Below are 20,216 nucleotides of genomic sequence, written 5' to 3'. Positions count from 1 at the left end.
GGGGGAGGGAACAGCACAGACAAAGCCCTGCAGTGGGCAGGGGGGCTGCCAGCGCGCGAGGGCAGTGGCGGGGCGGAGGGGGGCTAGTAGGAGGAACAGGATTGCGTTTTTCTTTGAAAGACTCTTAATCAGGCCGCAGAATGTCAGGGAGGCTGACTCACGGCCGAAGGTTGGTGGTCTGTGACTGAAAAATACCTGGGGCCCAGCTCCTGCAGCTGTGGGGCCTGGTCCCGGGTCTGGGGGTCCAGACATGGGGCGGGGGGCTGGCTGGCCCACCCCGCAGGGCTGAGGCACCGTGGCCAGGGCACACAGGTGGCCTGGACACCCCAAGGCTGGCCACAAGGACTTCCCCTTCCCTCAGCCCCGGAGTCAGGGAGGGAAATGGCCATCTCTGGCCCAGCGCCTGGCCCGGGGGCCAGGGTGAAGCCCATTGTTCGAGGCTGGAGCTGGGGGCCCAGGGTGTCCGGAAAGCCCTCAGCGACGCCCTTTGTCCCACTTCCCACAGCTCCCGAGGCCCAGCGAGGACACCCGGAGAGCAGACACGGCAGGATGAAGGCGCTGGTGGCTGTCCTGCTCTCCGTGCTGCTGTGTGGGCAGCAAGGTACTCGGGGCGAAGGGCGACCCTGCAGCGAGGGGACAACACGATCTGGGCCCACGGGAACGCCAGGGACCCCCAGCGGGGGACACGGCATGGCTTGGGGAGAAAGAAGAAGGATGCCAGGGGGAGTGGATGGGGACTGACCTGGGTTCCCACCAGTCCCCAGACCTCCAGCCCTGGCCCCGGCCAGCCCCTGGGGGCATGGGCGCCCCTCCCCACCCAGCTCCAGGCTCAGTGTCTCCAAGATGCAGGCTTTGGGGTTCCTTCTCCTCTCCCAGCCCCAGTTCCCTCTTCCATAAAATGGACAGGCTCTCCTGAGGGTTTAGGGGGCCCGGGGGGGGTGCTGAGGGGGGGGCTGTCAAAGGCCAGCGCACACCCCCGGGGGTTGGTGAGGGCAACACCAGGCCGCTGGTGGATAACGCAGCAGGGCCAGGCCAGCTTGGGAGAGTTTTGGCCAGGGAAGCTAGAGGGGCCGCCAGGAAGCGGGTGGTGGATCCAGGGTCGGGGCGCGGCACTGGCCCCGAGCGCGTCCTCTGGGCCTGGGTCGTGGAGGTTGACAGGTGTCCCTGCGTGGCCAGGGAGGGGGCGGGCGCAGGAGGACGAGAACAACGTGGACTTGGAGCCGGAAGATTACAACGACGACGACGAGGACGAGGACGACGACGAGGAGGAGGACGAGGCCAGCATGGCTGCGGGCAGCAAAGGCAGCGGTACCTGTCCCCCCCCACCCCAGGGTGGGGGCCCTCGTCCTTCTTTTTGAACACAGGCCTGGGGACCGCGGAGCGCCAGGGTCTGCGAGGCTGGCAGGGAGCCCCCAACAAGAGAAGCTGTGCGCTTCCTTCGTCTGGGCGGGGAGGGCTAGGCGCCCCCTGTGCTCCGCCCACCCTGGCCTCGCGGCTTGACCATCCAGAGTAGGGGGCCCACAGAAGGAGCCACTGCTGGAAGGAGCAATGGCGTCGGGCAGACAGATTAAATAGGAGTTTGCCAAGCAGACAGGGGCACACAGAGGCCCAGGGATGGAGAGATCCGCGAATCAAAGGCCTTGGGTGTGGAGTCCTGTTCAGAAGGACAGGAGGGTCCTGGCGCTGGTGGGGCGGAGGGTGAGGGGAGGGAAAGGGGCCATCCCGAGGCTGGGGCGCTCGGGGTTTGAGGACATGAGCAGAGAAAGGGAGAGATGGACAGGAACCAGGAGGAGGCCCCGGAGATGACAATGAGTGGGTGAGTGGGGGGCGCTCGGGGGACTGCGCCCCCTCCCCGCCTGAGCCCGCCCGGCCCCCAGTGCTGCTGCAGTGCTACGCCTGCCAGTCCCTGCACAGGGATGAGAGCTGCAAGAAGCTGCAGAACTGCATCCTCGCCCACACCTGCAAAACCATCATCTCCCACTGGAATACTGGTGAGCAGGCCACCCTGGGGCGGCCGGACTGGAGGAGCTCGGCACCCACGCCCGTGAGCGGCCTCAGCCGTGCCTCGTCCCGCCCAGTGTGACACACTTTCTCCACCACCCCCTCCCCCCAGAGTCAGGTCACCAGACCACGTACTCAGGGTGGTGTGCAGACATGTGTCAACCCATCTCCAAGACAGTAGATGGAGCCCTGACGACCATAAGCTGCTGCCACTCCAGCCTGTGCAACGCCCCACCCTGGCAGTACCCGGGGGGAAGCGGGGCAGGGGGCCCCCAGGGGAGCCCCACAACTGTGGCCGCCACCCTCCTGCTCAGCCTCCTCACCTCCTGTCTTCGGGCGGTGGGGTTCTGAGTGGGGTGGTCCCAGCCCCACCGAAGCCCACTTGTACCCGGGCTGGCCAGCACTCTGTCCACTCTCTCCCCCTCCCAACCCTCCCCTCCCCGCCCCCAATGCCAGCTCTGGAGAATAAACCTGGAGTGTCTGTAACGGGCCAGCCAGCACTGATTCCTCCAGCCACCTCCAACTTTCCTCCGATCCCTCATCTGGCATCCTGGCCTCTTCTCCCCACCTGTGCATGGCAGGATGGCCAGCATCTGGGCCTCGGTCCAGCCGCAGCCACTCACAAGGTGGGTCCATGTAGCTCCCCCCGACCCTTGCAGAGAAAACACTCACCATAGGCCAGCAGAGCCCTCCCCAGTTTGCTCCCCAACTTCCCACCAACAGAAACCTCCATCGCGCTATGGGCAGTCTTGTGGGTCTCCCAGCCCATTGGGGGAGGGGACTGGGAGGAAGATTTCCCAGGCCTATAGGAAGAAGCCCTCCCCAGCCCCGCCCATAGGAAGAAGCCCCTCCCCCAGCCCCGCCCATAGGAAGAAGCCCCTCCCCAGCCCCGCCCATAGGAAGAAGCTCCTCCCCAGCCCCGCCCATAGGAAGAAGCCCCTCCCCCAGCCCAGGAGGCTGCAGCGGGTTGAGGATGGGGTTAGTGAGTGGCTGGAAGAGGAGAAGAAACGACAGGGAGGCAGGAAGGTTGGCCGAGATAGGACTTGGCAGCCAGCCACTCAGCCTGTTGGGGCAGGGGGCAGAGGGGCGGTGGAGGGCGCAGCCAGGCCACCTGCATCCGGGAGGAGCAAAACAGCCTCTGGGTTCCTGAGGAGAAGAGGGAACGGTGGGAGGGGGCTGGGTCGGAGAACCTCGGCTTCCCCAGCGTCTGCTCTGGCTGGGCGGGTGCCATGGGCTGCCGGGCACTTGGCTTCCCTGACTGGTGCGGGGACAGAGCCCTGGGGTGGGAGGGAGCACACCTGGGCCTGAGCCTCGGTTTCCCCATCAGAGCAGCACAGACCAAGGCCTGGAGGACCCCTGATCCCCACCAGCTCAGCATCCCCGCGTTGGGAAGCCCAGAGCCCTGTCCTTCCTGTCAGGTGTCCCAGTAGGCAGAGCAGTCCCCCACTTCCCCTTTGCCCCTTTCCTCACTAATGAAAACCTCAAGGCCCAGTTGGGGGTGGGGGGGGCAAATCTCTTGGGCAGAGATGGCCTATCTTTCGCGCCCCCTTTCTCCTTCATGTGGCTGGAATGGCTGGAATGATAGCCAGAGCTCAGCAGCCACCTTGCACCGTGAGGCAGCACACTGAGAATGGCAGGGCAGCACAGAGGAAGCGGCCTCAGGACCGTCACACCCGCCCAGCACCGCCTAGCTCAGGAGCCCTTTACCTGGGAGGAAAACAAACCTCTGCGTTTGGAGTTTCTCTGCCCCTTGCGTTTTCACACACTCTCACACACGTGCGCTTATTTACACGTACACCGTTCACACGCATTCATGGACACACGCACTTGTACACACAGTCCCTACTAAAGCACAGCAGATTAGAGCAGAGCTCGGGGGCCACCGGCCTGGGTTCAGCTCCACGGCCAGGCGAGCCCCTTCTGGGGGTCCCCGTCTGTCAAGTGAGAGAGTAGCAGACCCCTCCCGTGGGGCTGCTGTGCGAACTGACTGAACCCCTCAGCGGCTGCCCACAGCCCACGCCTGTTGGAGAGCAAAGGCCAGCTGCCATGGTTGGTACAACCCTGACGGCCTGCCCGTGTGTGCCACCTGCCTGTACGCGTCCATGGGAGACGCCCACCAGAGTCCCTTACCTGACAAGAAGCCCCTTTGCCGTTCCTGCCCGCCCCCTGCTGTAGAAACACTGGGCACCGTTACCCGCCCTCGTGGCATCTTCCTTCAACCCCCCCTGCCCCCGGCCTTCAACTCCCCAGGGCTCGGAGCACACAAACCACAGCACGCACCCTTGGGGTTTCCTGGGCCTTAGCGGCGGGTGGGAGCCGGGGTCCGGCTCCGTCGAAGGCCACTGGCTGCAGGCCCTGCCCTGGCCTCCAGCTTCTGCTTTGGCGACAGCCTCTTCTCTGGGGTCCAGGGCCCCGGCTGGGCCCCCAAGTCCTGCCCTGGGGAGCAGAAAGCAAAGCCCTGCCCAGGGCTTAAACGCACCCCTGCCTCAGGGCGCAGGCAGAGGCAGGAGGCACCATGAGCACAGTGGCAGGTCCAGCTGTGGGTGGGGCCCTGGTGTGCCTGCTGGGCACCCAAAACGCCGCCCCTCCCCACCCCAACAAGCCCATTGTCCTGACATCTAACAGTTCACCTGGCAGACCTCCACTCAAGGTCACGCAGCCGGTGGCGGCAGGTCCAGGACCCAGCCCCAGACTTCTTGCCAAGAGCAGCTGCCTTCCAAGGGGGCCAGGGCCCAGAGGGGCAGTGGCGCCAGGGTGCCTGAGCCAGAGGTTGGAAGTGGCTGGATGGTGGCCAAGGCCAAGCCGGACCCCAGGCCAAGTCCAGTCTGAGATGCCAGTGGACGGTCAGGGTCCAGGACCGGTCACAGGGCCCAGGGCATGAGCCCAGCCCCGAGAGGGAGCGGCCAGAGGCCTCTGGGGGCTACGTGGCAGGCCCCTCCTTCCCAAGCAGCCTGGCAGCCCCTCTGCACCTCAGTAGCCAGGAGGCTGGCGGGGGCACGTGGACGCGGATGTGCGTAACTCAGTCACCTGCCGTGCAGCAGAAATGATCCCCACAGTGGCAACCGACCAAGCTGCAAGACAGCTTTCGTTTAAAAGCCACGCCTGTGAATTACCTGATGGCTCCAGAGGTCAGAGGGCACGCCGGGCTGTGTTCCTTTTGGAGACTGGATGATCAAATTTCTGTGCCCACTCGACGGGGCTAAGAGATGCCCCCGGGGCTGGCAAAACGTTATTTCCGGGCGTGTCTGGGAGGGTATTTCCAGAAGAGCTTACCATTTGGACGGCTGGCCTGAGGAAGGAAGATCCCTGTCCCCAAGGTGAGTGGGCACCACGCTCCCTCCCAAGGCCCAGACGGGACACAAAGGCAGGAAGCACAAACCCCGCCCGACACCCATCGTCCCCTGCCCTCAGATATCGGAGATCCTGGCTCTCGGGCCTTCGGACTCGGGGAGCACAGCACCGGCTTGGCTGTTCTCCAGCCGGCTGAGTGGGCTGTGAGCTCCGCACCGGGTCCTGTACTGAGCCCCACTCCCCGCCCCCGGCTCCAGGTGTGTGTGTGTGTCCTTGCCTTTCCACCTTCTAGAAGCCCACCTCATTCCTTAGCTCAAGGCTCCTTCCTCCTTCTTCAAAGGGCATCTCCCCGACCTGTGCTTTCCTTGTCGCCTCCTGTCTCAAATCTCCCTTCACCTCCTCCTATGAGGACCTTCGTGGTGACACTGATCTTGCTGGAAAATCAAGAACAACCTTCCTTCTCAAGATTGGCAGCGTCATCCCTTCTGCCAAGTCCCTCTGGCCCTGCAAGGCCACGCATTCTGCGGATCCAGGGATCAGGGCCTGCGTGTTTGGGGGCCATCACTGAGTTTAGTGCCCACCCATCAGAACCCCCTGACCCCTGACACGTGCTGGGCTTGGACCCAGTCCCGGGGCCCAGCAGGAGAGGCAGCTCTGGATACAGGAGCCGCGGCCTGGACGTCAGGTGTGGTCACTGGCCCCTGCTCGGCTTCTAGCAACCCTCCGGCCATCCAGACAAGAGTCAGACTCCCTGGCCCTTGGCTGAGAGATTCAGGCTCCTGGAGAGTTGGCATGTTTAAGGCGAAATAGATGATCAGCCCGGGAGGGAGGAAGAGCAAGACAGGCCCCGGGGGGGCCGTGTCTGGAGCACTCGGGTCACCCTCGGCCTTAGGCGGCCGGGTTGCCTGGGCCGTGCAGGCTCTGAGGGAGGCGCCCACCGCCCCAGTTCACACACAGCCCTTTCCTCCACCTGGTCCCCACCTCCCGACCCCCTACGTCTCGGAACCTGGTGTGGCACCTGAACCCGACACATGGGACAAATTCTAACCACACCTCCCTCCCCTCGGCTCTGACCAGCTGAGGACACGGGCGCAGAGTCACCTGGTCATCCAATGCCCCCGCGGGAGAGAAACGTACGTGCACAGAGCCTAGGCAGGGGCTGGGGGGTGGGCGGGGAGGGAGGCAGAGGACCACAGACTCTCCCGAGCCCACCAGGTGCTCCCCCAGGTGCTCCCCCAGGTGTCTGCCCCACCCAGGGGTTGCCTTGGAAACAGGCACCCGGAGGACGAGGTTCCTCCCCAGCAGGCTCCTGCCTCTTACCACTGGGCTCGACGTGCCAGCTACACACCACCCGAGGGGCAGGGCAGAAGCCCCCCCACCTCCTGAGCCCGCGCTCCTGCCTCTCTTCCTCATCATCTCCCCACAAGGCTCTGAGACGGGCTGCAAGGCACGGGGCACCCTGGCCAAAGCTCGCTCCCTCCCCCTCCCCCACAGAGGGCATCCCCCCAACTCCCAGGAAGTAAGAGGGCCCAGCCCCCGCCGCAGGACCTCAGGCTTTCTTACTCCCGCGGGCCCGGGGCTCCGAGCCTGTCGGAAAGTACTCACTGTCTTTCCTCAAACTTCACGGTCGCACGCAGCGTGGGGACCCCAAAAATCCACCCGCCACCAGAAGCCCTGACATCAGCCTGTGCCCACCTCCATCCCACTGCAAAGTAACCAAGTACCACTGCCTGGGGTGGCTTAAGTGACAGAAACATACTGTCTCCCAGTCCTGGAGGCTGGACGTTCTAGGCCAAGGCATCAGCCAGGCTGGTTCCTCCCGAGGCCCCTCTCCCTGGCGTGGGGACAGCCACCTCCTCCCCGTGTCCTTGCGCGGTCAGCCCTCTGTGCGCGTCCGTGTCCTGGTCTCCTCTTCTAAGGACCCCAGTCGCCTTGGGTGCGGAACCCCTCGTGGCCTCCTGGACCTTCACCACCTCCGTAAAGACTCCATCTCCAAACACAGCCCCGTTCCGAGGTCCTGGGGTGAGGACTTGAGCTTATGACTTTGGAGACACAATCCAGCCCATCACAAGGGGCTGCGACAGGGCTCCGCGGGGGCACAGAGGGTGGGCAGCAGCCCTGAGCTGAGCTTAGAGGAAGTGTTTGCCAGGATGGTGGGGATGGCAGCGAAGGCTTGGCCCAGGGGGACCTGCAGGCAGACGGAGGGCGGGCTGGAGCACGTGCTCAAAAAGAGAAGACTCCGCTCATAGTGCCAGGCCGTGCCTGTGGCCCTCCTGAGCACGGCTGGTGGCCAGGCAGCGGCACCTGCACCTGACATCATAAGCTGGGAGCCCCGCGTCAGCACTCAGACCTTCTTGGCCAAAGGAAACAGCCCCTGCGCACCTGCCAGCCCCATCCCCCAGGCTGGCCCTGCCCTGCAGAGGGCACGGTTTCCACGGTGACTTGGCCTGAGTCCACCTCGGCCTCTCAAGAGCCTGTGCCTGGAAATAATCCGACTAGGAACCACAAGGTGGCAGGTCCAATCCCCGGCCTCGCTCAGTGCGTTAAGGATCTGGCGTTGCCGTGACCTGTGGTGTAGGTCGCAGACACAGCTCGGATCTGATGCTGCTGTGACTGTGGCGTAGAGCGGCAGCTGTAGCTCCAATTCGACCCCTAGGCTGGGAAGCTCCATAGGCCGCAAAAAAAAAAAGGGGGCCGTGCCTGCAGCATCCCAACGCTCACCCCACAGAGGGCCCCCCAACAGCCCGTCTGGGGTGCTGTTCGGGATCCCCCCCCTCACCGTCCGCGCCCCCTCTTCCGCCCCGCCCCGCCTGCTGTTGGGGCGCTGTGGCGCATGTGGGTGTGGGAGCCTCCGTGACTTTCCATCATCAAAGCGGTGAAGGCGCTGGCCCAGGACGCGGGCTTCAGACAGACACAGCCCTTGCGAAGCGCCCTTCGCACAGGCAAGCTGTTAACGCTCCCCGCCGGTGACAGAGGTGCTCTGTGAGGTCCCCTCTTCTGGATGAGAGCTGGCTGCCCTCTCCAGGAGCCCAGCTCACCCATGGCCAGCAGCACGGGGCAGGGCGGGGGGGCATGGGCTGAGGACCAGCCTCTGAGCCTCGGCGCTCAGGCCCTGGGACTTTCCAGAGCTTGCCCCTCTCCATGAGCAGGTGCTCAGCCCCCAGGGGCACGTCTCTAGAACACTAGAAGTTTCTGGAGCCTGGTGGTCCGGGGTAAGGACTCTGCCCTGCGGTTGGGATGCTGTTGGGGCTTCTTGGTCTTTCCAGCGTGACGTGGAACCCAGAAGCAATAAAGGGGCCTGAAAAGCACCAGGGCTGAGACGCCTGCGAGGCCTCCCAGCCGAGGGTGTTTGGCAAGCCCTCTGTGTCCCACTCTCTCTTCCGCAAGACTGGAGAAACACCGAGCCTGTCTCCTAGGACCCTGTGCAGGCTGGCTGGGTGCTGGCCGCCAGGCGCTGGTGCTCCACGATGCCGGGGTGCAGTTCCTCAGGGCCCTGAACTTTGGGCTTTGGAGGCGTGCCTCTGTCTCCTCCCAGTACTGGGGGGGGGCCCACTTGCCCTGCCCCCTTCCCCTCCCCCATGAGAAACCAGCCCCATGAGAAGGGGACAAAAGGGAACAAATGAGCCCTTTTCTCAGCTGCCACCCCCCTCCGAGGGGGGCCCTCTCAGGCCCTGTGTTCCCCTGGCACAGCCCTGGCAGCAAGCTCAGGAAGGACACTGTGTTCCCTTTTTCGGGGGGCCCACAAGAGCTGCCAGCTGGACGAAGGGCTGCTGGGGTCCTGCCCAGTGTGCAGGGGCTCCCCGGCCACCGGACCCCACCCAGGCTCCATTCCGTTAGTGTTTTCCACGCAACTTCCTTTCTCCCAGCTCAGGAAGCAGGTGGCCATGGTCGCATTTCCTGTCCTTGTTCTTGACCGTGAGGACTGGGTGAGGATGAGGCAGTGGCCCCAAAGCAGGACATTCCTGAGAACAGAGATTCCTGGCCGCTGGCCTTGGACAGACGACACTGAGAGGTGCCCTCTGGCGACCGCAGAGGTTTGCAGAAGAGCGGCCAGAGCTGAGCAAGGCCACGGGCTCCTTGGCACCCAGTCCCGCCAGGAACTCTCCAGAAGGGAGGCAGTGTCAGCGGGAGACCCAGGCCTGCATACGTCAAGGGCTCCCGCCCGAAAGCTGGTGAGAGAGGCGCCCCCTCGGGTTCAGACCAGGAAGGCGGTTCAGCGTCAAGGGTGCTGAGCCGAGCGAAGCCCCCCTCACCCAGAGGACCAGGGTGGCTCGCGGCTCCCAGCCTTGGAGAACTGGTGCGTGGGGCACGGAATATACTGGAGTAACATGGGGAAAGCCTCCACGCGTGGTGCCCTGTTCCTCAAACCCATCATCCTGCCAGAGACCCGGGGTACGTGGTGGAGGTGGGGGCACGAGGGATCTCAGCAGGGCAGAGGTTGCATCCTGGAGAGGAGCCATCCTGTGGAACCCCAGCCTCAGAACATTCTCTGGCAAGAGACTCTTGAACGCAATGGTTGCAGGAAAACCCTCAGCTCCAGACAGTGGATGACGCACCAGCTGCCATGAAAGAGAAGCTGCCCAGACGAACACAGCCTCAGCCCAGGGTGGACCTGAGAGAGAACCGACACCGAAGGCCTCTGGGGATGTCGGCTGGGGGCCCGCTCTCCCTCACCCGCCCCCTCCAGGCCCGGGTACCACCTAGGGATCTAACTCCTCGTAGGTGTGTGAGCGGAGGCACGTGGGGACATTTACGTCATTGACTCGCAAGTGTACTAACCACCCACCTTCTCGTCAGCCCTGAGCCTCCGAGGCAGGTGTTAGCCTGCGTGACACAGAGTCGAGGAACACGTCCACGGGTCAGGAATCAGTGTTGCTCAGACTGAACCGCTGGCCTGACCCCTGTGAGTCTCTCCCTGGTGTGTACATGCACAGCGGCTCAGAATGACCTAGAATCGCCTAGAGGTGCTTTAGAAAGTACCAAAGACAGGAGTTCCCATCGTGGCGCAGTGGTTAATGAACCGGACTAGGAACCATGAGCTTTCGGGTTCCATCCCTGGCCTTGCTCAGTGGGTTAAGGATCCGGCATTGCCGTGAACTGTGGTGTAGGTTGCAGACGCGGCTCGGATCCCGCGTTGCTGTGGCTCTGGTGTAGGCTGGTGGCTACAGCTCCGATTGGACCCCTAGCCTGAGAACCTCCATATGCCGTGGGAGTGGCCCAAGAAATGGCAAAAAGACAAAAAAAAAATACCAAAGACAGGTGCCTACTCCCCCAGTTCACCATCAAATTAGCACCTCTGAGGAGTGCCTGCTGTGATGCTGCAGGTTAAGGATCTGGCATTGCAACAGCTGCAGCTCGGATTCGATCCCTGCCCTGGGAACTTCCATATGCCTTGGGTTTGGCCAAAAAAAAAAAAAAAAAACTTAGTGCCCCTGGGAGGGCTTACGTGTTCCAGATGAACAGCTGGGGTGACCACCACTGCGCTGAGAGACCGTGCCTTGCAATGCTGCTCAAACCTGACCGACCATCAGAATCACTGGACATGTCTAAGATTATGGGGGTGGGGGTATAACCCCCATGGTTCTCTGTTCCACTCGCTCTTGGAGGCACCTGAGGAAGTGTGGTGAGGCTGATGGAGAGCAGGTTTGGGAACCAGAACACGGAATGATAAAAGCCAGTAAGGAAGCAGCGGTCCTGCCAAGCAGGGCAAAGGGGTCCAGGGTTCAGCAGCACCTGCTTTGCCACGTAAGGATCACTTCAGAGGCCTCTCCCAGAGCTGGGACCAGCCTGGACATCCCCCTAGGTCCCCCGCTTGCCACTAGCAAGTGGACCTTACCAGTGGGGATGTGCTGAGGGCTTCACGCTCCCATGCGGTGCAGCAGGCGTCTGGGTCCAGCTGTGTGATGGACTGCAGGTCCCTTAACTCTCCGAGCCTGAGCTGTTTTCTCTGGAGAGTGGGGTCGGCACCATCAGCCTGAGTTGTTTACTCTGGTCGGTGAGGCCAGATGAGATTATGCAAATGGAGACATCGCACAGCCAAGAATCTCCAACCATGTGGAGCAGGAGCACTTGCGAGCTCCCCCCTCTGGCCTCCTGACTCCGTTTTAGGGATATTTCTGGTTTGGGGTTTGGGTTTGTTTTGTGTTTGTTTGTTTGTTTGTTTGTTTGTTTTTGGCTGTGCCCATGGCATGTGGAAGTTCCTGGGCCAGGGATCAAACCCACACCACAGCTGTGACCCAAGTCACTGCAGTGACCATGCTGGACCCTTAACCTGCTGGCCCACAAGGGAATTCCGATGTTTCTGTTTATGAATTTTCACATTTCCCCGTTTTGATCAAGATCTTTCTCTGAAAGCATTGCAGATCAAGAGTCAGGCTTTTTCCAGAATTGTGCCTTTTGTCCCTCAACACCAGGAAGGACCTTTCCTAGGTGTCCTGTCCCATGATGGAGGGAAAGTGCCCAGGTTGGAAAATTCCTGAGGTCACATTTGAGTAAGAAGAAGGGTTAGAAGGAAGCTCTCTCAGTCATTTCCCATCTAAAATCTACATCTTAGGATACAGACTATAGCAAGAACATGCTCAAAATGCAGGAAATTAAACCAGGGTCTTGAGAGGACACAGTGCAGGAATAAACATGAATTGAACGTTTTGATCATATTGACTCTTCCAACCCAAGAGCATGGTACGTCTTTCCATCGCTTTGTGTCATCTCGGATTTCTTTCATCAGTGTCTTACAGTTTTCAGAGTACAGGTCTTTTGTCTCTTTAGGTAGGTTTACTCCTAGGTATTTGATTCTTTTGGATGTGATGGAAAATGGGATTGCTTCCCTAATTTCTCTGTCTCATCTTTCATTGTTAGTGTATAGAAATGCCATCTATTTCTATGTATTAATTTTGTATCCTGCAACTTGGCCAAATTCATGGATGAGCTCTAACAGTTTTCTGGTAGCGTCTTTAGGATTCTCTAGGTATAGTATCATGTCATCTGCAAATAGGGATAGTTTTACTTCTTCCTTTTCAATTTGGATTCCTTTTATTTCTTTTACTTCTCTGACTGCCGTGGCTAGGACTTCCAAAACTATGTTGAAGAAGAGTAGTGGTGAGAGCGGACATCCTTGTCTTGTTCCTGATCTCAGCGGGAATTCTTTCAGCTTTTCACCATTGAGAATGATGTTGGCTGTGGGTTTGTCACATATGGCCTTTATGATGTTGAGGTAGGTTCCCACTATGCCTACTTTCTGAAGGGTTTTGATCAGACATGGGTGTTGGATTTTGTCAAAGGCTTTTTCTGTGTCTATTGAGAAGAGCACATGGTTTTTATTCTTCGGTTTGTTCATGTGTGTGTCACACTGATTGATCTGTGGATATTGAAGAACCCTTGCATCCCTGGGATAAATCCCACTTGATCATGATGTACAATCCTTTTCATGTATTGTTGGACATGGTTTGCTAGTATTTTGTTGAGGATTTTCGCATCGATGTTCATCAGTGAAGTTGGTCTGTAGTTTTCTTTTTTTGTGGTGTCTTTGTCTGGTTGTGGTATGAGGGGGATGGTGGCCTCATAGAATGAGTTTGGGAGTATCCCTTCCTCTGCAATTTTTTGAAATAGTCTCAGAAGGATGGGTATTAGCTCTTCTCTAAAAATGTTCAATAGAATTTGCCTGTGAAGCCATCTGGTCCTGGACTTTTTTTGTTGGAAGTTTTTTAATCACAGTTTCAATTTCAGTTCTTGTGATGGGTCCATTCATCTTTTCTAGTTCATCTTGGTTTAGTCTTAGAAGATTGTACCTTTCTAAGAATTTGTCCATTTCTTCTAGGTTTTCTGTTTTATTGGCATATAGTTGCATATAGAAGTCTCTCATGATCCTTTGTATTTCCATTGCAGCACTATTTTCAATAGCCAAGATATGGAAACCACCTAAATGTCCATCGACAGAGGAGTGGATCAAGAAGTTGTGGTACATATACACAATGGAATATTACTCAGCCATTAAAAGGAACAACATAACAGCATTTTTAGCAACATGGATGGACCTAGAAATTATCATGCTAAGTGAAGTCAGTCAGACAGTGAGACACCAACATCAAATGCTTTCACTGACTTGTGGAATCCAGAAAAAGGACAGAATCAACTTCTTTGAAGAACAGATACTGACTCACAGACGTTGAAAAACTTATGGTTTCCAAAGGAGACAGTTTAGGGGTGTGGGGGTGTGGGATGGAAATCCTATAAAGTTGTATTGTGATGATCATTGTACAACCATAAATGTAATAAATTCATTGAGTAATAAAAAAAGAAAAAAAGAAAAAAGAAAAAAAAACATGAATTGAACAGTATTGTTATCTTAAAAGAAACTGGAATGAAATGTGTTAATAATACAGTCTGTAAGCTGCAAATTCAAATGTTGTGAGTTTGGATAAGACAATCAGAGTCAGCTTATAGTCTAGAAGAAAGAGAATTCTAAACCTGCTCACAGGTCTGCTCTGGACACCTTGGGAAAGCTGTCTCATCAGATGCTGTTGATTTCAGCTCAGAAATCTTTACCTTCAGACCAGCAGTCCAGTGAGAACTTGGCATCAAATAGATTTTGGATAAAGAGCTATTTTTAATCTTTTCCATAGCCTCCTAAAGTCATGGGTTACTCCAAGAGCATACTATGGATGTAAATGTTTGTGGTTTTCCAAGAGAAAACTAACCCTCAAGCTCCTGGACTGGCAAGAAAGCAGTGAGCTCAGTGGGTCACCTCTTTGCTCCCTGGCCTGGAAGTTACTGGGGGGGGGGGGGTCTTCTCTGGATCCCACTTATCTGACACTGAGTAATTTTAATCTAAAGCAATATAACAGCTCGTGATTTTGCCAACAAAATGGGCTTCTTGAAGGACAACAAAGAACTGCAATTCAGGACCTGAAATGTATGGGAAATCACAGCTAAGTCTGGAGAACAAAGAAGAGGAACTTTTGTAGAGGAGAAGGGAAGTTAGGAGATTCTGTCATAAACACAGACGCCATTGGAGGAAAAGGAGCTCCCGGTGTAGTGGCTTTGATTTGAGCTATGATGGCCTCCTGACTCCACCTTTTTTTTTTTTTTTTTGTCTTTTTAGGGTCTCACCCATGGCATATGGAAGTTTCCAGGTTAGGGGTTCAATCGGAGCTGTAGCCACTGGCCCACGCCACAGCCACAGCAACTTGGGATCCGAGCCGAGTCTTCCACCTACACCACAGGTCACGGCAACACCAGATCCTTAACCCACTGAGCGAGGCTAGGGATCAGACCCACGTCTTCATGGTTGCTAGTTGGGTTTGTTAACCGCTGAGCCATGATGGGAACTCCCTGACTCCATTTTAAATAAGCTTTCTATTTATTAATTTTCACAGCACTATTAAAATAACTTCAGAAATCTAAGACAAAAAATCTTCCACAACCCCATTAATTAATCAAATTCTGTTTTCATGTGTCCATACACTTACTTAAGTTTTGCCTGGTTACAATAAATACCACATCTTTATTTTAATATTACAGTGTGTGTGTTTCGTATTTTGGCACAATTTTAATTCTCCATTCATCTTCCCTCTTGTTTTATCTCACCCACATATACCCCATCAGGTACCCAAAGCACAGCAAACTACATCCGGGGGCCAAATCAGACAGCTACCTGCTTTCGTAAATGAAGATGCACTGAAACCCAGCCACGCTTATTTGTCTGCGTTTGTCTAGGCGGCCACTTGCACACTTCCAGGGCGAAATTGAACAGCTACAACGGAAGCCATCCGGCCTGCAAAGCCTAATGTATGTACTAGCTGGACCTTCACAGAAAATGTTTGCTGGCCCCTAGCTTAGTGTGTATGTCTCTGTGCTCACACGGACATACCAAACAAATACATCAGGAAAGGTTTTGTTTTAGCTGTCGTCTGCTTTCATAATAAAACATGCTTTCTTTTTACTTAACAATATCTTGAGGACAGTCATTTTATGGATGTCTGGTGGCATATGCGTGTGTGTGTGTGTGTGTGTGTGTGTGTGTGTGTGTGTGTGTGTGTGTTTGCAGGTAGTGTGGTGGTTAAGAATACTTGGCTCAAATCCTGGCTCTGCGTGCACCAGCTCTGTGACCTCTGGAAACGTGTTTGACTTCTCTGTTCTCCAATTAATTCAGCCACATTATGGAGATGCAATAGTACCTAAATCATTGGGTCGCTGTGAAGGTTAGATAACACATGTCACATGCTTAGAACATTCAATAAACTCTTACTAAAAATCCATTAAACATCAGCTATTATCATTCATTGGAAAAAATATGTATTGAGGGAATTCTACCCAGTGAAGGAACAGCAGCATAAACCCGACTCTTCCAGCACATCCTTCTCAACCTCAGTGAAGAACAAGAACGACTGAAACAACAGGAAACTCATGCCCTGGGCACAACTGTAAGGCAGAAAACATCCAAAATTCTACGTGCCTATAAAACAAGATGCAAGAGGGGGAATTTAAGGTCCCGCGAAACAAAAGAAAATTTTTAGACGTGATCGAGCCTGTTCAGGGTGCTGTGGCTGTAGACAAGAAGGAAAGTTTTTTGTTTTGTTTTGTTTTTGTTTTTGTTTTTTGTTTTTGCCTTTTATAGGGCCGCACCCTTGGCATATAGAGGTCCCCAGGCTAGGGATCTAATTGGAGCTGTCGCCGCCAGCCTACGCCAGAACCACAGCAACACGGGATTCGAGCCGCGTCTGCAACCTACACCACAGGTCACGGCAACACCGGATCGTTAACCCACTGAGCAAGGCCAGGGATTGAACCCACAGCCTCATGGTTCCTAGTCGGATTCCTTAACCACTGAGCCATGATGGGAACTCCGAAAGTTTTTAAAAATCAATCACACAACCTTTCCCCACTGACAACCCCACCCTCCACAAATAAAAGCCATTCGGTGAAGAAACTATCCTTTTTTTTTTTTTTTTTTTGCTATTTCTTTGGACCGCTCCCTCGGCATATGGAGGTTCCCAGCCTAGGGGTCGAATCGGAGCTGTAGCCGCCGGCCTACGCCAGAGCCACAGCCATGAGGGATCCGAGCCACGTCTGCGACCTACACCACAGCTCACGGCAACGCCGGATCCTTAAGCCACTGAGCGAGGTCAGGGATCAAACCCACAACCTCATGGTTCCTAGTCGCATTCATTTCCACTGCGCCACCACGGAAGCTCCACAACTACACTTTTTTACACTGACGCAAGAGGTCCTCCTTGGACAAGGAATCTTGTATGATGACCCATACGCACGTCCTACAGATAAATGCCCGGGGGGAATTTGCCATCTCTCGAAACCACTATACCAAGAGGAAAAATGGGGATCCAGCAATTCCCCTGGTGAAAATTCCCAAAATAGCCAACAGCAGAATAGAAAGAAACTCTAAGTCCAAACTGAATCAAATATCCAAAAGCATTTGGAAATATGGAAACCAACAAAGAAAAAAAAAAAAACACCTTGAATCAGAACAGAAATGAACAGGAGTTCCCATCATGGCTCAGTGGTTAACGAATCTGACTAGGAACAATGAGGTTGTGGGTTCGATCCCTGGCCTCCCTCAGTGGATTAAGGATCCGGCGTGGCCGTGAGCTGTGGTGTAGGTCAAAGACGCGGCTCAGATCCTACGTTGCTGCATCTCTGGTGCAGGCTGGCAGCTACAGTTCCAATTAGACCCCTAGCCCGGGAAACTTCATATGCTGCGGGTTTGGCCCTAGAAAAGGCAAAAAGAAAAAAAGAAAGAAAGAAAAAAAAAAAACAGAAATGAACAAAAACCAGGAAGAAATAAGGGAACTCAGGAAAACAGAAGAAAAATCAACAGCCAATCAGAAATGAAGCCTGGGAGTTCCCATCGTGGCTCAGTGGAAATGAATCTGACTCGTATCCACGAGGACTCAGGTTTGATCCCTGGCCTCACTCAGTGGGTTAAGGATCCAGCATTGCCATGAGCTGTGGTGTAGGTCACAGGCACGGCTCAGACCTGATGTTGCTGTGGCTGTGGTGTAGGCTGGCGGCTACAGCTCTGATTAGACCTGTAGCCTGGAAACCTCCAATGCCACCAGTGGGACCCTTAAAAAAAAAAAAAAGGAAGGAAGGAAGGAAGCCTGAACAATAGGTGCAAGAGGAATGAATTCATTTGAATGAATTAATAAGGAAAGCAGGAAAATAACAAAGAGAATTTAAAATGAAAAAGTAAGAAGCGTCAGAGAGAAAATGATCAAAACGGAAGATGGGCCAAGAGGAGAGAATGTATGGAGAGTTGGAATTCCTCAAGAAAATAAGACGATGGAACAGAGTACTTAAGACTCTAGTCCAAGAACAGTTTCCGGAAATATAGAAGACCTAAATCTACATCTTGAAAGGGACCACCAAGTACCAGGAATCGAAACCACAAGGACCAAGTCAGAGCCCTCCTAGAAAAACTCCGAGACTTTTATTGTAGCTTTTCTTGGCGGAGCCCACAGCTTGCAGAAGTTCCAGGCCAGGGATTGAACCCACAACACAGCAGTGACAAGGCCGGATCCTTAACCCACCGAGCCCCCAGGGAAACCCAAAAAAACTCCGAGGCTTTAACAATAAAGAAAAAGCCAAGGCTCCCAGGCCAAGGTCAAATAATTTCTCAGAGCAGGAGAATTCACCAGCATCCAACTTCTCCAAATCCACAGCAGTGAACAAGGCCACAATGGAGCCCAATTTAAATTTAAAGAAAACTGGAAAAGCCTGTGAACTGAGGGTTGGGTACCCACTCAAGCTGTCATCCTGCGGGAGCGCAGGGATCCTGTTCCTTTGAGCCCATCCGGAGGGAAGTGCTAGAAGCTTCCTCCAACCAAGAGATAAGAGGAGCTTCCAAAAAGACAGATGGTGTGATCATTTCATGCACAGATTGGGGACCTAACAGCAAGGGAAACTGCGTGGAAGAATGTGCTTCATCTGTACGTTCCGACCAAGGAGAAGTAACGTAACTTCTACAAAGTGGGGACACGGAGTCCTCTGGTGGCACAGCACGTTGAGAATCTGGCGTTGTCACTGCAGCAGCGCAGGTTGCTTCCGAGGCACAGGTTGGACCCCTGGCCCAGGATCCTGCGCATGCCAAAAAAGAAAAATACAACAAAACACAACGTGAGGAGGCGAGAGAGAAGGAATGGGGACAAGCCCTCCGAATGTGTGTCAGCGACGGGACGGGTTAAGGATAACATTCAACCGAGGTGAACACAGCTCCTTCTCGCTAAGCTAAGCTTACCTCCCACATGGCTTTCTGTGTCCCAGAATTCCCTTCTCTCCTTCTGGGTCCCCCCCCCATCCATGACCACCAGGTCCCCACATCAGAACACAAGCACGTTGTATGCAGCTGCTCCCGCCGCCGTGGAGAGGCAGCACCCACCAAGAAAGAAGTGGGTGTGCTGGGAGGTGAGCGGCTAGCACACGGCTCTGGAGCAAAGGCTGTTCCAGAAAAGCCTCCTGGTCCCCCAGGGCTCCTCCTTACAGAGGCCACCCTGTGTAAAGAGGCCCGCCTTCCTCCTCCGCCCCTCGACCTGGCTTTACGTCCTACAGGGCAGCTGGGGCGGGGGTGGCTGGGCTGGGCTGGGCGACACCAGGCCTTCCTGGCCGGGGAAATGGCCTCTGACCAGACCACACACCAGTGCTGCCCGCATCACCTGGAGTTCTTGGTAGAGTTCTCACCAAAGGGGCGCAGGAGGGAGCCACCAGGGCCACCAGGAGGCCAAGCTTGGTTTCTCCTCAGAAACAGGAAAATGCCTTTCTTCCTGCTGTGCTGCTGCTTCTCCGTCTCTTTTTCTCTGTCCAGCCACCAGTCATGGGTCACCCCATAATACTGATTTGGCACCCCCTGTGGGCTGGGCCGTGTTTGGGGTTCCGGGGGTACAAAGATGAACATGCAGGCACTGACCCAAGTCACGGGTGGTGTGTCATGTGGAGAGACAGACACACAAGCACACCACGTCAACTTTAGGTTGTAAACGTGGGACAGAGGCCCCCACTGAGGGCTAAACAGGGCAGAGTCTTGGAGGACAGGGGGTGCGCCAGTCAGGAAGGCGCAGTGGAGCTCAGGCTGTGTAGAAACGTATGTTTGGCACTTCCCGGGTGGCGCAGCAGGTTAAGGATCTGGCGTAGTCACCGCAGTGGCTCGGGTGGGTGGGTCGGTAGCTGCTGTGCAGAGGGTTCAGTCCCCGGCCCTGGAATTTCCGAATGCCTCAGGGGTGGCCAAAAAAGGGAGGGAGGGAGGCGGGAAACAGGGAAGGAGGAAGGAAGGAAGGAATGTTTCTTGTCAGGCTCTCAGGAAAGGGGAAGGGCCAGCAAGAGGGAGGCCAGCAGTCGCTGCAGGGCCGAGGTGAGGGGACCTCTCCAGCCTGAAGAGACCATCAAGCCTCACCCTCGACCTCCCGCCTTCTCCCTTTTTCTTATAAAAGCAAGTTCCTCTTCCTTCTTCTCTGGACTTGCCTATGGTCTACCATAGCTCGCATCTCCTGAATTGCAATTCCTCCGGCTAGACTGGGAAAAAATTCGCTTTTGCTGGTACAATACCTGGCTATTAATATATTCTTTACATTGACAGCAGTCAAAGAGGGAGCAGAGCTGAGTCTGGTCTTGAATATGGTGAGATCGGGGTACACGAAGCCCCTGCCAAGGTGAAGTCGGGGCGACAGCGGGACAGAGGGGCTAGAGACAGAGATATGAGGGAGAAGGGCAGCATTTGGCTTGTGGCGCAGCCCATGAGCGGGTAACTGTCCACGTGCCCATTCACCGCACAGCACATAAGGAGACCCCGAGGGCCGGTAAGGACACATTCACCGAGAGAACTAGCAAAACCCCTCTGCCCTCAAAGACTTGATTCTTCGGTGGAAGGGGAACACAAACAGAATAAAGACAATAGTAAGGAAGTTAGTATGTTACAG

The 20,216-nt window shown here is 55.8% G+C and overlaps 1 protein-coding gene across 1 annotated transcript; it reads left to right on the top strand.

Annotated features, from left to right (window-relative positions):
- The first annotated feature begins 432 nt into the window (after positions 1-432).
- Positions 433-2,487, top strand: GPIHBP1 (glycosylphosphatidylinositol anchored high density lipoprotein binding protein 1). The gene is made up of 4 exons (XM_047783105.1): positions 433-601; positions 1,177-1,308; positions 1,878-1,991; positions 2,114-2,487. The coding sequence occupies exons 1-4, from the start codon at positions 550-552 to the stop codon at positions 2,350-2,352; spliced, it is 537 nt and encodes a 178-aa protein (XP_047639061.1). The 5' UTR covers positions 433-549; the 3' UTR covers positions 2,353-2,487.
- The last annotated feature ends 17,729 nt before the right edge of the window (positions 2,488-20,216 follow it).

This window comes from Phacochoerus africanus, chromosome 6 (assembly GCF_016906955.1).
Source record: "Phacochoerus africanus isolate WHEZ1 chromosome 6, ROS_Pafr_v1, whole genome shotgun sequence".
Lineage (NCBI taxonomy): Eukaryota > Metazoa > Chordata > Mammalia > Artiodactyla > Suidae > Phacochoerus > Phacochoerus africanus.
This window is presented reverse-complemented; position numbering and strand designations above follow the sequence as displayed.

What these genes read in the sequence shown, in the direction of transcription:
- GPIHBP1 (XM_047783105.1), top strand. Translation starts at nt 550, where the DNA reads ATGAAGGCGCTGGTGGCTGTCCTGCTCTCCGTGCTGCTGTGTGGGCAG. An exon ending in TGCGGGCAGCAAAGGCAGCG is followed by an intron (nt 1,309 to 1,877) that starts GTACCTGTCCCC and finishes CCCGGCCCCCAG; the next exon opens with TGCTGCTGCAGTGCTACGCC. An exon ending in CATCTCCCACTGGAATACTG is followed by an intron (nt 1,992 to 2,113) that starts GTGAGCAGGCCA and finishes CCCTCCCCCCAG; the next exon opens with AGTCAGGTCACCAGACCACG.